A 15416-nucleotide genomic window follows, 5' to 3' on the forward strand; every position below is an offset into this window, starting at 1 on the left:
TTTTTTAAATTGCGTTTTTTCCTACTGCTGCCAGCAGGAAGAGCCCAGTCAAGCACCTGTATACTATTTAATTATTACAGAGACATATGATAAAACGTAAAATAACATAACAATGCTAAGACAACAAAATAATAACAATTTTAAACCCCATATGCATGATATGTCCACTTCAAATCAATGCAAACTTGCCACTCATCTGGCTCTGTTGCTTTGCTGTTGCCATGGTGGAAGCAGGGGCGGACTGGGACTGAAAAACAGCCCTGGACTCTGACCAGCCTGGCCCAAATTAGCGTAATTGTGACACTTCCACAAATACATATTTTAACATTTTACCCCCCGCCTTAACCGAGTGTATTTTCCCCAGGTCGACTTTTCATTATTATTTTTTGATCGGTATCATCAGCAAAAAGAACTGGAAATGTGGTCGTAGAAACAGAAGCAAAATCATTAATATAAATAATAAATAATAGTGGTCCCAAAATTGAACCTTGTGGCACACCATACTCCACGGAATTCCTTTTAGATTCATATTTTTTTTATACTGGACTTTACCCAAATCTAAAAGCTTCTCGACTGAAGAGCAACAATGTAGCGCCTCATTTGAAAGCTAAGACCCTCAAAAGTGATGGTAGCTTTTTGTCACGTCATTTTTGTCATATTTTTGTTGTTTTTTTCATTATTTTTTCTATCATTTTTTGTTTTTCTCATGTTCTCTTTTGTTTTTGTTGCTTTTCCAGCACATTTTGGTTTTGTTTTCATCCTCTATTTCTCGCTATTTTGATGCTTTTCTTTTGAGCTTTTAGATTTGGGTAAAGCTCGGTTGAGGCGGGACTGGTGGCCCTAGAGCCAGTGGCCCTTCTGTGCTCTTCCAGAACGGACATGTGGCCAGTCCGCCCCTGGATGGAAGGGCATCTATCTGCATATTCTCTATATTGAAAGTATTTGCTATTATACATCTACTGTACCTTAATAAAAAGGCTACCTTATTTTAAGTTCATAATCTCAGTTAAAAAAGATGGAAAAAATAGAATAAAACTTACCTTGTGTCAGGTGTTTGTAGGTTAATTTCTCGCGACATATGCACTAACCTAAAATAATTGTGAACAAAAATGTCGTACACGTAACGTCAGACATTTGTGTATTGTGTCTCTTTCTTATCAAGCAAAATTCACACACGCGCCAGCCTCAAGACATTCTCTTTTTTTTTCATTCATTTTTTGCACGTGTTGTTGCAAAATCACTTATTCCTACATTGAGATAAATGTATAATATCAACGAGACGTTACTCCTGTTTGGTAGTTTAGCGGTTTTTTCTTCAGCTGCAGTCCTTACTTTGACCAGCAGATGTCGCTGAGCGCACAGGGCAGAGTGAACCAACATGGCGGCTCTGGGCGGGGCTTCTGGTCAAAACACGCTTGAGCCCGCCTTCCGCAGTGCACAATTGGCCATCCTTTTTATTATCATCGATGTCGTTTTCTGATTGGATACTGTCCGTGCCACTCTGTTGATGACAGGCACATCAGACATCACGGTGGGATAGCTGCTGCTGCTGCTGCTGCTGCTGCTGCTGCTGCCTACGTTTCGAAATAGAAAGTGATCACCACGTTTAGCTTTCGGAGAAATCACAAGGGAAACGAAGCGTGCACGGGTCAATCTGCCTTTTTTATTCCTGAGTCATAGCTCTTTACACGGTTAGCTTAGCGTTGCGGAATGTGATGTGCCATGTTTTTGGGAGAGGCAGGAGGAGGCCTATGTGCTGTGACAACAACACCTGAGTCAAGCTCTGCATTCTTACCTGTCCGCACTGTCTGGTGAGCTACATTTATCTGTTATGTTGCGGTTTTGTGGTGGCTTCAGCCACGACCCTTGGACCTTATAGTACACTGCATTAAAATGTGAGCAGTGCTCTCTTGTCTCTTCCTTATTTCTAGCTGAGATGTTGGGTAAACACAAGGGCTGGATTGGCTGTGCTTCACTGCACTGGAGGTAACATTTACATTTGCGTCCTAGTTACAGTCAAATACAACGTAATATGACCATCATGTATTATAAGATCACTAGTACATTATTGTGTCTTGAATGTTGAAAAATAAAAATGTGAACAACCTCTGAGACTACATCATCACAGTATGAGGCTCATTCAGTCTTTCTATCTAGGCTACATTTTGGAATAAATTATAATATAATACTAATTTATGCTTATGCCATAGATTAAGTCATGACATGTGTATAATGTAAAGCAGACTAATGTTTGCTTTGCTTCCAAATGATTCATAGTCACAGGTGTGGCTTGCCTCTTCTATGTTAAACAAACAAATGCAAAGCGTGACCTTTAAACGGGTAGTATTGCTTTGTCATCAATAATACTGTAGTACAACAATATGACTGACTGCTCTCGGTGTCCCCATGTATTCCAAAAGTTAGTATGGGTGCTCTTGGGAAAGGGATCCAACTTGGAAAAAAAAAACAGCAAACCCAGGCACTCCAAACACATGTGCAGAGCTTGAGTAAGTACTGAAAAGGCCTTTAATTATTTAGATGGCCAGGCCAACATGTATCGACAACCAGGGGTTCATCAGGGCTTAATATACAATATATTATAGATATTATATATTTTTGTCACACAGAGCTATGGTAGGTTATTAATAAAAGTGATAATGGCTTACGTTTCTATTGTGCTTTTCAAGCCTGTGCTACCAAGTTTCTCAAAATGCCACACTGAAATCAATATTCATTCACACCGTACTCGTGGCGATCACACCTGGGACGTTCTAGCTTTGTGTAGCTCATCCTAACTTTTATAAATGCCCATCAGATATTCCTGTATATGTACTTCATTTGACTAGTGCATGGTTATCTATTTTCTAACTCGTCTTTTCCCACCCGCTCTCGTCCATAGTGTGTAGTTGTGCTGCTGACTGTTTGATAAGGCTGGAGCTGCTGTTGCGATGGCACACTTTGACACAGAGTACCAGCGTCTGGAGGGGTCCTACTCGGACTCTCCTCCCGGGGAGGAGAACCTGCTCATGCACGTGCCCGAAGGCGTCAAATGTAAGACACTATACACGTATAAAGTTGCTCGTTTTTTTAGAATACAATGTAACCTACGTGCACTTTTTTTTTTTTTTACAGCCCAATGGCACCACATAGAGAACCTGGACCTGTTTTTCCAGAGAATATCCTTGTCCATCACTAGCAGTGGTTTTAATTGGCACTGAAGGGTATACGAACAAATGGGCATTTTGTCTGTGATTGATAATGTTGAATAATGGAAACACTTATACCATATACTGATTTACTTGTATTTTGTATATTGTTAACAACCTCACCTGAACTCTCTGAACTAATGCTGTTTTATGTGTTTATGTGGCCTTGACTCTTGCGATTTTCTAAATTTGGCTTGTTGCACGATGCGGCTCTGCTAGTTCCTCTAACCTGAAGTTGTGAGCGCCAGTTCTTCCTGTCTGTATTCATTTCCTATGGGGATTAGCTCAGACCGAATGGAATAATCGTACTTTCTAAAGATTACCTGGTGGACTGTGGGTTCCCGGTGGATGATCACTTACTTTGGGTTAAAAACTTGATGTAGGACGTAGCTACTGTAGTTCAGAGGAGACTGATTGTTTGTCTTCAAGTTAAAGGCGAAAAGACAAAAAAATAAATAAATCAATACCTATAAAAATGTTATAGACAAGACTATCGTTTTGATGCAGATTAGTTCATATTTGAGGCGCTATTTCAAATTTTGCAATGCTTTTTAGCTTCAAGTCAAACTCACTGACCTTCCTGACGTTTTCTCCACTTCCGTATTTACATCGTACATCAACTCGTTATCATGCAGTTAGTGATCATCTGCCACAGAATCTTCAGGAAATATGATTATTCGAACGGGTCTAAGCTAATCTTAATAGAAATTAATACGGAAAGGAAGTGCTGGCGCCCACAATTTCAGCTCAAAGCAACTTGCGTAGCCACATTGTGCAACATGTTGGAATGTCCCAATGAAATACACAGGCATGAGTTTAGAGGCCCATTTCCCAACTTTCTCGTTTAAGTTCACTACTTGTGAAGTAAAAATCAGAGTTTTTTTTCTACATTTCCCAGGCTCTGTTACAGACACTGTATAGATCTCCATACTCCAGACCAGGGGTGTCAAACTCATTGTGGGTCGTGGGCTGAAATGCAGCTCCCACGGCGGGTCGCGGGCCGAAGGGAACATTTTTCCAATAAATTAATAATAATAAGCTGTGATTTGGTAGAAGCCCCAACTTGACTGTAGCCTAATCAATAACAAGCTTACACTTGTATTGCACTTTGCAAACCTTTGTCACAAGTTTCTCAAAGTGCTCCATAGCAGTAATTATTCATTAACTCCACACTCAGTGGTGGTAAGCTGTTATTGAAGCCACAGCTACCCTGGGGCAGAATGAGCATTTACCACGTGGCTATAATGTGTTGTTCATATCTTGATCTCTCACATCAGTGCCCTCTGCTGGACACGTGAGAAAATCGTTTTTATTTTTAAATTTAAGCTGCCCCTTGTGGCTGGAGTGAGCATTCTGGTTATTCTTTAAAAATTCATAACTCCGCACAGGAATGGGCTAGAGACTTACTTTTTTTCTTAACATACAGTTAGCAGTTTTGTAGTAGCGTATAGTGCTTTGTGTATTATGCCTTGACTTTGTGCACGTTTATAAGCTCCACCAGAAAAACGGATTCACCTGCATGCTGCTGGGAGAGCTTTTTGAGCTCGTGTACGTATAACCCGCCGCCAAACAACTCATTTGTACACATCCTCCACCAAAAATACAATCACATTTTCGTTCACTGTATTGCGGCGTAATCTGTATTTTCCACTTTCCTTCCGTGTTTCTCTCTCCAGTCAGTTGCTGTTTGTGGTCGGCTTCACCGTGTTCCTCGCCAACTGTGTGGACTATGACATTCTCTTTGCCAACAAGTTTGTGAATCACACAGACTCCTCCAAGGTGACGTTGCCCGACGCCTTTATCCCGATGGACGTCTGCTCCGCTCGGTAATAAAATACATTTTGCCATTCTGCTGTTTACACCGAGTTGCTCTTTTAGTCATTCCCTCATCATGAATAATGTTTCCGCTCCAGAATAACGGAAAACGCCTTCGTAATCTTCGTTCTTGTAATCTCTGGAGTGTTTTGGCTGCATCGTCTGGTGAAGTTCATATACAACGTGTGCTGCTACTGGGAGATCCGATCCTTTTATCGAAATGCGCTGAAAATGAGCATGGTAAGACGAGAAGTGACGCGACTTACATGATGCGCCTTGTTATATATTCGCTCTAATGCGTGCTTTGCAGTCAGAGCTTCCTTACGCGACATGGCAGGAAGTGCAAGCCAGAATAGTGGAAACACAAAAGGAGCACCAGATCTGCATCCATAAGAAGGAGCTGTCAGAGCTGGACGTTTATCACAGAATTCTGCGATTTAAGAATTACATGGTAAGAAACGATTTCGTAATATGAAGTAGCGTAAGTAGTGCCGCAACCCTCTTCTGTCTGTTTTCAGGTTGCTATGGTGAATAAATCCCTTCTTCCAGTCAGATTTCAGCTCCCTGTCCTCGGGGAGTACGTCTTCTACACCAGAGGCCTCAAGTACAACTTCGAACTCATCTTCTTCTGGGGCCCAGGTTTGTGTTTGGGGAATGCAGGGCTGAACATGAGCACTAAATACATTTCGGTAGTATAAAAATAGTATAGTATAAAAAATTAGCTGCTAAAATTTAAAGCTGGAGTATCTGATTTTTCCTTCAATTCCGTAATCCCCTTTCATCCTATTTTAAGGCCTTGTATAAGTCTTTAGATTCGGTTCTTGGACGTCCACACTCTTCCTTCACTCATTCCTCAACCCTTTCTTGTGTTGTGTGTCATATTGCGTAGGTTCTCTGTTTGAGAACGAGTGGAGCCTGAAGCCTGAGTACAAGCGAGGAGGAAACCGGCACGACCTAGCCGACAAGCTAGCATCTCGAATCCTGTGGATCGGCATCGCCAATTTGTTGCTGTGCCCTGTCATCTTGGTGTGGCAGATTCTCTACGCCTTCTTTAGCTACACAGAGGTGCGTGCTCGCATGTTGACACCCACAGCCTCTTGTTTTCACATGAATGACTTGAAGACATGTTGCGTGTGCGTGTGCAGGTGATCAAACGAGAGCCCGGTTCACTGGGAGCGCGCTGCTGGTCTCTGTACGGACGCTGCTACCTGCGCCACTTCAATGAGCTGGACCATGAGCTCATGTCGCGCCTCAGCAAAGGATACAAGGTCTGTCAAACTGCGTAGACGGGAGCAACATCTGGGCGCTTTTCCTGAGGCCCCGCCCCCTCTGGGTGAAATCAGAGAGAGATATTGTATGGAGGCAGATGGAAGTTCTCAGATTTGTTCTCGTTCTGTGGATAAAATAGTCCAAGCCCGAGATCAGAACCGCAGGGAAATGAACAGCTCTGCTCACGAACACATCCGTTCCCTGGCAATAAATGACTGGGAGCTATTTAGTTTTGACTAGAAAAATAAAAGGGCTAGTGAATCGATCGCTGCAATCTGTCAAGGGTCAACAGCTCGACACAGCGGCTGTGTGCCATGCCCTTTGTGACTTCTTTATCAGCAAATATTCAGCCTGATTAAACACACTCAACATTAAGCTTAATTGATCATCTGCATCTTAGAACGCACATTAACCTTGCTGCTGCTGAACCATGGATATTTTGCTCTCACAATGAAGAAAACGGCATCGCAGAAAGCTACATGTTTATTAAAGGGGGGGTATTATTATGCAAAATCGACTTTTTCAAGCTTTACATCATGTTATTATGTCATTCCCTCATTAAAAACATGGCTGAAGTGTTGCCTTGGCACATTCACGTGGCGGCACATTCACTCTGATGGCGGCCATTTTAGGGATAGGTTTGCCTGAGTCCTCCTAGGAACGCCCCCACCTCCTGGAGACACCTCCGAGCTTTCGTCACCAGCCGAGTAACCAACCACTGCTCCTCAGCAGAACCCCCTCCCCACTGATGCCACAGACAGCGTGTGTAGGGGGCGTGTCGGAAAGGCTCAGAGGTTCTTAAAGAGACAGAGGCCTAATTCAAGACATTCACTACAGCCATTTTGAGAGAGCAATTTTACACAAGGCAGTTTTTCTAATTTACTGCATTTACAGACCAACAGAAGGTTTGGTCATCATTGTGGTGTGCTATAGACTGGGGCTATGTGATTGAAAAAAGCATAATACCCCCTCTTTAAATAACTATATAAAAGGGAGAGAATAATGCTGTAGCTTGAAGTGAAAAGGTTACTCAAGCAAATTGTAGAGATTACAGTGGGGTTCAGCTGCTCAGTTTAAAAAGCTTTAACTTATCTATGAATCATCTGACATTTACAATGTTATAAAATAATTGTAACATGCATATAAGCACCTAAGCATAGCAGCAATGTTACCTGCCATGTGTCTGTTTAAAGTTAGAGCTCATTGTCTTATACAGTCTAAACTTAATTGACTGAACAATAGAAATAAAACAATAAGAAGTTGTACTGTGTAAATTGTGCAGAATATATATTTTACTTTCTTTTTTTCCTCCCCATCTGTCAGGCTGCATCCAAGTACATGAACTGCTTCCTCTCGCCCCTGCTCACCGTCATGGCCAAAAATGTGGCATTTTTCGCGGGCTCTGTCCTGGCTGTGCTCATCGCCTTGACGATTTACGACGAGGATGTGCTGGCGGTGGAGCACGTCCTCTCATCCATCACCCTGCTGGGAGTGTGCATCACCATCTGCAGGTAAAAGACCGACGCAAACCGACGTGTACCATAAACGAACGGGTGTTAAGAATATGGAGCTGTTTGTGTGCAGGTCGTTTATTCCGGAGAAGCACATGGTGTTCTGTCCGGAGCAGCTTCTCAGGGTGATCCTGGCTCATATACATTACATGCCTGACCACTGGCAGGGCAACGCTCACCGCTCCGAGACCCGCGACCAGTTCTCACAGCTCTTCCAATACAAAGCCGTAAGTATCCATATCCAGCCACTTTTCATCCCTTTTCACTAATGCTTTCTTTGTTGCTTGTAGGTGTTTATCCTGGAGGAGCTGCTCAGTCCGGTCGTGACGCCCATCATCCTGATCTTCAGCCTGCGGAGAAAGTCCCTTCAGATCATTGACTTCTTCCGAAACTTCACAGTGGAGGTGGTGGGAGTGGGCGACACCTGCTCCTTCGCTCAGATGGACATCCGACAGCACGGACATCCTGCGGTAAGACGCAAGAAGAAATGAAGATGAAAATATCGATCTGCGTTGGGAGAGATTTTTTGAAGTTTCTTTTCTCTCCTCCTCAGTGGATGTCGGAGGGGAAGACCGAGGCGTCTATCTACCAACAGGCCGAGGACGGGAAGACGGAGCTGTCTCTCATGCACTTCGCCATCACTAATCCTCAATGGCAGCCTCCGCAAGAGACCACCCACTTCCTCAGCCAGCTCAAGGAACGGGTCCACAGGGAGGCCGCCGGGCTCGCAGGGGACACGCTCCACTATTCCCTGTCGGAGTCGGAGGTACAAAATGGAGCTCAACAATTATCGGAAAGATCTTTGTGCCATTTATGTGATTAGTAGTACATAATTTGAACAGGGATAAATGAAAGCTTATGAATACTACTACTTCTAAACCCTAAAGCTGAATATTAGGCCTACAATTTTAATTTTAATGCGCCAGATTAACATGGTGTTGTTGGATCTGATAAAACCTTAATTTACAGCTCTAAATGTTGTTCCTCCCATTCTTGCACCTAAACACACAACATTTTAAAGCTGTGACTTTGCATTTCTGATTGCTAGTTTTAGTTTAATCTTTCCGATGCTTTGTTACTGCCTTCAGCTAATTGAGGGAGGAAAGGGGTCTATTGGGCCCAAAATGGAATCTCTTCTGAGAAATAGCATTTGCCGGTAGCCAATTGCTGTGTTTTTAATGACTATTCTTAAGTAATATTCTGTTGGTGATAGTTTCATCTCTTTCTTCCAGCCGCGGAGTCTTATTGCGAACCTCCTGACCGGCCCGTCGACGCTGGGCTCCGTTCACTTTGCCCGGGACGCTTCTTTAGCCAACCACGCGGCTGCAGCCATCAACGACAGCGCGTCCGCCCTGCGCTCTCTGTCCCCCGTCAGCGGCAGTCTGTACCTGAGGGGCAGTCTGAGCGCGGCCCACAGAGGCCACGCTTCCTCCGTGAGCAAGGCCATGGCGGGCTCTGGGTAGGAAACGTGCTGTTGGACTGCACTTCACATACAGTCATTTACTTATCATGTCATTTCTGTGCGTTTCTTGTGTTGGTTTGTAGGACGGATGCGCGGACCGTGAGCTCAGGCAGCAGCGCGTGGGAGGGGCAGCTGACCAGTTTGGTCCTTTCAGAATACGCCTCCACGGAGATGAGCATCCATGCCCTTTACATGCATGAGGTAAAGTTGGAAAGCAAGCATATATACTGAGATTATAGCAGCACTGACGATGCCATCTTGGGGCATTTTGGCGGAATATTGTGACCTTTGTCTAGATTTTGTTTTTTATCTTCAAGCTGTTGTGTTTAGAGCAGTGTAGTTACATGGCTTGACCCCCCCCGAACAAACACAAAAAACAAAAATATAACTGTTATGGTCTGAGGCTGCTGCAGTTGGTCAGGTCTAGGTTCAGCAACACATGAATGAATTAAACTGTATCTTGTACAATGTAGGGCTGAAACGACTAATCGATTAATCGACGACTAATCGATTACTAAAATAGTTGTCAACTATTTCAATAATCGATTAATCGTTTTCTGGTTCACACAGACTCAAATAGGGCAAAAAAGACATGAAAATGTAGCATTTTTGATGAAAACCTACTTTGTTTTTCATAGTAAGGGTCTGTTGTGTTTTGTACATTGTAAATTTCATAAATATCCATTTGTCTCATCCAATCAGAAGCAGAATTAGCGCCAAGAGCCTCCAACAAACATTCACTTTAAGTTTCCTCCATCAACGTGTCCTCAAGCGGCGCCACTTAAGCTTTATGTGATAATTTTTTTGGGAAAAAATCCAATTTTCCTACACCATTCACAGCCAAGCAATTAATCGATTAATAGTAAATATATTCGATAGATTAATCGATGACAAAATAATTGTTAGTTGCAGCCCTAGTAAAATGCAATAAATAAAAACAGAGATTAGCTGACTGCCTGAACATCATGAGTGACCAGGTTACTCCATCAATTGATTTCTTCTTCCCTGATGCCACAAGCATATTCCAAGACAACAATGCCAGGAGAATCCTTTTTTTTCTGGCGAGGCAGTTTACTTTTGTATGTTGACTATCATACAACAAGCAAAAACTTGTTTTTAAATTAAGATTGAGAAAGTTTGACTCCTGTTTATTACTCTGCTAAAGCTATGTTCACACTGTGGGCTAAATCACTTATAATAATAAGAATAATAGCGCATTGCGATCAATCCCATAATTCTGCATTGGAACAAGTGGGAACACTAGGTGGTAACATTTCTTGCTCTGCCTAAAAAGTGGAAAGAAAGGGACATTTTTAAAGGAACAGGCCACTGTTTTTCCATGCTGAGATATGTTCTTACCTGAGCTTAGACGAGTTGATGCGTACCTGTCTGGTCTTTATGCTTGCACTCACTCACGCAAAAAGACCAAAGATATTGTTAGCATTTAGCCTCTCCTCCTCTCCTCTATGGGGCCAAATGGGGTTGAAGTTAGAAGCGACCAAGCTCTTCCACGTTTTCCCTATTTAAATGCGCTTTCGTGAGTAGTGACACGATCCAAGTCTATCCATCCATCCATTTTCTTCCGCTTTATCCGGGGCGGGGTCGCGGGGGCAGCAGTCTCAGCAGAGATCGATCCAAGTCCAAGATCCAAGTCTAGTCACACAAAATTAAACATGTTGATTTTCTAAACGGATAAAAAGGGGAACTATATATTGTAAGGCGTAATAACACCTTAGGAGCACTTCGAGGTCTTAAGGTTTGCAGTAATATCTTCACTTTACTGCCCGAGAGTGAGGAGAGGAGAGGCTAAATGCTAGCAACATCTTTGGTCTTTTTGCGTGACTGAGCGCACGCACAAAGACCAGACAGTTACGCATCAACTCATCTAAGCTCAGGTAAGCTCATATCTCAGTATGGAAAAATGGTGGCCAGTTACTTTAACTAAATATATACAAGTTAATGAGCTTTGACATACACACATTTTATTAAACCTGTATATTTACTGTGTATTACTTCCACTCTCAGAAGGCCAGCCCACACTCTGGGAAACGTCATGGAGAATCTCATTCATGAAACTCCTTAGTCAAACTTCAATTTCTCTCCCCTGCGTGGATTAGCACTTTTGTGTGGCTATCATGGTTCATACTTTAATTTCGACTCGCTTAACTTTTACTGTTCGTTCTTTTCTCTTCCCATAGTTCCACAAACAGCAGTCACGCGGGGACCTGCCCCGTCACACGTGGCACAGGCAGGACAGCGACGAGAGCAGCGACAGCATCCCGGACGAGGTGAGGAGCGAACCCCAGCCGCGCTCCCGGCACCTCCCCCGCTCGCACACCTTCCCCGCCGCGGTCCCCAGCCCCAGCGAGCTCCCCAAGTCCAACTCCGACACCGGCACCAACACCAGTGGCCAGGAGGGGGCGCCGTCTTCTGCTGACCGACAAGCGGGTGTTGGTAAGTAACTCCCCTGTTGTGCATGTTGTCTGAAATCATGTCACAAATCTTTCAAATACCTTTTTTTCAGTGCTTGATTTCATTACTTGAGTGAAAGTACAGATACTTTTGGTGAAATATTGCTCCGGTACAAATAAAAGTTACTCAGATGTTTACAGAAGTGGAAGTACTGAAGTATTTGCCGTTGAAAGCACTTGAATATCCAATGCAGAAAGTACAAATTGGTTTAAATAAGTTGTTAATAATAATTTGTGCCCAGATTTCGCACCCGTATGGCAACTTGAGTGGGACATACTGTACTTTCTTTCTTGTTGGGAGTCAGTGGCATAAATTTGACAGTACATGACAGCACAGCGCCACCTACTGCTCTGGAGTTTGCATAACAACCTTTAAAATAAACCAGACACATCGCCAAAGTAGTAGAAAGTAGAAAGTATTTTAATCTTTCAAAGGTAGTAGAGTTGAAAGTAGTAACAAACAAATAACTCCGGTGAAATACACTTGTACACATCCTCAAAAATGATACTTATGTACAGTATTTAAAGATGCAACTTTTTCTTTGGGAAAAAAACGTTTTCATTAGTGCTTTTTTTGTACCTTTCATTGACCCTGGGGCTGTATGGGTGGTTAGCATGGCACCTTTGCTTTCTATACAGGTGACCTGATGATGCATGAGGATGCATTTTATTTTAAGTTTTTAAAGCAGTACTAAGTAACTCTTCCCCCTAGAGGCCATAAGCGCAACTGCAGGTGTAGTAGGAAGTTACGATTTTTTAACTTATTAATTGTCTTGGAGAGTAAATACGACGCTGACAGGAAAGGCGAAGGGAGAGAGGGTTACTGTGCATCCAATTATACTATGGATTTTTTTTTTTTTCACTCAAACTTTGCTGTAAATACTGTTTAAAGTGACGTTCGCCCGCAGTTAGCTTTGCCCGTTAGCATGTTAGCTCCTTCTTCGTGATTTCATTAGTGTGTATTGCTTTCTCCGGACCGGTGGCAGCCAAGTTGCAAACCTGGTTTTCTGTCCAGAGACACCAGGGGGAGATGAAAGACCCTCCAATCATCCCATTAACACTTGTATTACCCCCACAGGGACTACGGAAAGGATTTATTAAGGTAAATAAGTTACTTAGTACTGCTTTAAGGGTTTCTGGTAAGTTTAATTGATAGAACATATACGTAACCATGGAGACAGTTACATCAGCAGTGTAAATCTACCAGAAACCCTAAAAACAATTGCCCTGGAGTGTCCTAGAGGCCACCGGGATGGAAAGAAAGGCACCACTGAAAGTTCACTGCAAGGTCACAAAAAAGGCGCATCAAAAGTTGCATAATGAACCTTTACGTACATTTACTTGCTGAACGCCTCTGCTTTTTTTGTTCTGATAACAAAGTAAAGTAAAGTAAAAACTGTATAGAAGTCGCCTGTAACATCACTTGTTTGTGTCAGATCCTTCAGGGGCAGGGACTAAGTTTGTGAGGACTGCGCGTGTGCCTATGGGAGGTTGGGCCGACGACAATCAGGCTACGCCCAGATACCCAGAGCCCCTTCCAGAGGAGAGCTCCGACGATGACATGCCCCCTCACATACATAAGGTGTGTACAAGCAGAAAATGGTGTATTGATATAAGTCTTCATAATGCTTTCTTTTTTTCTGTTTTTTTTTAAATCTTAGGTGACGTAACATTGTAGCATACCGGCTTCAGACATCCATGCTGACTGTTTACACTTCATATCCATCCTAAACCGTCATAATGAGCAGGAAGTATGGAAATCCTTTGAACCCACAGATCCATAGTAAAGTAATTCTAGACTTCAGTGTATCATGTGGGGCCACAGCATTCTGTTTATTGGCATCGACCACTGTAAATGACATTGTGTAGTCATGTCTCATTCCTGGCCCCACTTAAATGTGGTTTATGTTGGTAGATAAACAACAATGTAAATAATGCTTTTATTTATGTTCTGTAAAGTAATGTAATTTTGAGGAATGTTTATTTTAATATTGCTTTGCCAGATATTTTTTATTATTGAATCATACCAAGTAAAAACAACAACAACTGTACGAATACAAGAATTGCCAAACCGAAGATACCCCAAGCACAAATGATTTTTCTACAAGGGGAACTGTTCGAGACATCTCCCATCTCAGCATGGTTCATCTTTAATCCGTTCACCCGTACTTTTGCACTTTATCAAAACTCTTGGTGTCCTGAGGTTCATGTATTTGTTTGTACTTTCTATATTGTTTATTTATGGAAACAGGAAGTGCCATGGGAAATAATAAAGAATGATGTAATAAAGAATGAACCGTTTTTGGGGCATTGTTATTAAATGCTATTATTACCACTGGTGGGCTATTGAGTCTGAATTATTGGCCAAAGGGACAAGATAAAGACTTTTAAACGTGTTTGTTCTGTTCACTGCTCAATGTCGCATATTTCTATTTGACACAAGATTTACTTTTTATGATGAATTTATTTGTACATTATGAGTCTTTCTTTTTACTCTTTAATTTAATTTAAATTTTGGGACGTTTGATAGACTTTTCAGTCAGTGTTGCCACAATGAATTTCTTGCCTTAACATGGTGACATTATTACACTAGATTAAAATCCTGTATCTGAATGTGACTGGAGAGATTCTAGCCTAGATAGCTAATTTTCAGACCTTTACCATCTAAAAAAAAAAAAATCATAATACATAATGTATAGTACTCCATACATTTTTTTTTTTAATTCGAAAAACGGAAAATAAATCTTGTAATTATGAGATAGTACACAGGAAAAAAAAATATTTGGATTTTTCTTTTTTTTCTTTTTTTTACACTTTTACATGAGTGAAAAAGATTACTCGAGACAAAGGCCAAATAACTGTCCAGAAGGGGTTTAAAATATATAGAACTGTTTTTTGTTTTTCCTTCGTTGTACAAGGGCTGGGGAGTAGTATTCCTTTTGCCATAGAAACTTCAGACAAACTCACTGAAACGCTCAAACAGCGGGATATTTGTTCTGGCCATTAATTGGATGAATGCCCTGTCACTCACCCGGACCCACTGACCTGATTGGTCACAGACAGTGGACTTTGATTGAACTTTCCTCAAGTATGCGAAACCTGTCTGCGGCTTCCCATTGGCTGAGACTGCTGAAAGTCTTCATCTGATTGGTCCGTTTATTCAAGAAGGCACTATGAGGGCGGGTCAAAGCAGACTTGGCGGCCATACTCAACGCAGCGCTCTGTTGACAGTTGACTGAAGGAAGCTCAAACAAGGCTAACTTTTGTGTTAAAGACATGCTTTTGGTGCCTTTTTTCACGAGCTGGCAGTGACCTAATATAACTGCAGCGGAGCCATGGATGACGATGAACGCCAACGGAAACTAGAAGCTGGAAGAGCTAAGGTTTGTGATGCTCAACCCACGCTACTGGTTGTTAGCACTTTTAGCTAACTCTTTTGTGATTGTCCGCAGCTACCGACGCCCAGTGTTTACATTTGCATGGACTCGCTTAGATTTACTCGTTGCTCAGCGTTGGTATATCTGCGAGGCCAAAATGCTAAAAGAAAGCTTATTTCAGCAGGCGCTGGTGTGTTGCTCCAGTGCTCTGAGACTTCGATAACGATAATAGGATAGATGCCTGCGCTTAGATGAACGGAGGATTCAGTGGGCATACAGGTCCTTACCTAGCTTTACATTGGTAT

At 42.4% G+C, this 15416-nt stretch overlaps 2 protein-coding genes across 6 annotated transcripts in view; both read left to right on the forward strand.

Annotated features, from left to right (window-relative positions):
• Positions 1-1566: 1566 nt before the first annotated feature.
• Positions 1567-14031, forward strand: atg9a (ATG9 autophagy related 9 homolog A). Of its 3 annotated transcripts, none has more exons than XM_079573197.1 (20): positions 1567-1811; positions 1904-1986; positions 2900-3051; positions 3133-3176; positions 4690-4754; positions 4883-5032; positions 5120-5261; positions 5332-5472; positions 5540-5660; positions 5911-6086; positions 6167-6289; positions 7614-7801; positions 7875-8028; positions 8092-8271; positions 8355-8567; positions 9034-9260; positions 9347-9464; positions 11462-11717; positions 13171-13316; positions 13396-14031. In XM_079573197.1, exons 3-20 carry the CDS (start codon positions 2949-2951, stop codon positions 13402-13404), a joined length of 2556 nt encoding a protein of 851 aa, XP_079429323.1. In that variant the 5' UTR covers positions 1567-1811; positions 1904-1986; positions 2900-2948; the 3' UTR covers positions 13405-14031. The 3 variants fall into 3 exon arrangements, with proteins under 3 accessions (XP_079429323.1, XP_079429322.1, XP_079429324.1); XM_079573196.1 differs by having other exon boundaries at positions 1932-1986; XM_079573198.1 differs by lacking the exon at positions 1904-1986.
• A 906-nt stretch (positions 14032-14937) lies between these two features.
• The window catches only part of pcnt (pericentrin), a 38335-nt gene continuing 37856 nt past the window's right edge, over positions 14938-15416 (forward strand). For all 3 annotated transcript variants that reach the window (XM_079573845.1, XM_079573847.1, XM_079573846.1), the window contains exon 1: positions 14938-15117. In XM_079573845.1, coding sequence (XP_079429971.1) covers positions 15070-15117 — 48 coding nt within the window. In that variant the 5' untranslated portion in view covers positions 14938-15069. The remainder of the gene's footprint in view (positions 15118-15416) is intronic.

This window comes from Gobius niger (assembly GCF_951799975.1).
Source record: "Gobius niger genome assembly, chromosome: 16".
In the NCBI taxonomy this organism is placed as follows: Eukaryota; Metazoa; Chordata; class Actinopteri; order Gobiiformes; family Gobiidae; genus Gobius; species Gobius niger.

What these genes read in the sequence shown, in the direction of transcription:
- atg9a (XM_079573197.1), top strand. Translation starts at nt 2,949, where the DNA reads ATGGCACACTTTGACACAGAGTACCAGCGTCTGGAGGGGTCCTACTCG. An exon ending in TGCGATTTAAGAATTACATG is followed by an intron (nt 5,473 to 5,539) that starts GTAAGAAACGAT and finishes GTCTGTTTTCAG; the next exon opens with GTTGCTATGGTGAATAAATC. An exon ending in TGACCGACAAGCGGGTGTTG is followed by an intron (nt 11,718 to 13,170) that starts GTAAGTAACTCC and finishes TGTTTGTGTCAG; the next exon opens with ATCCTTCAGGGGCAGGGACT.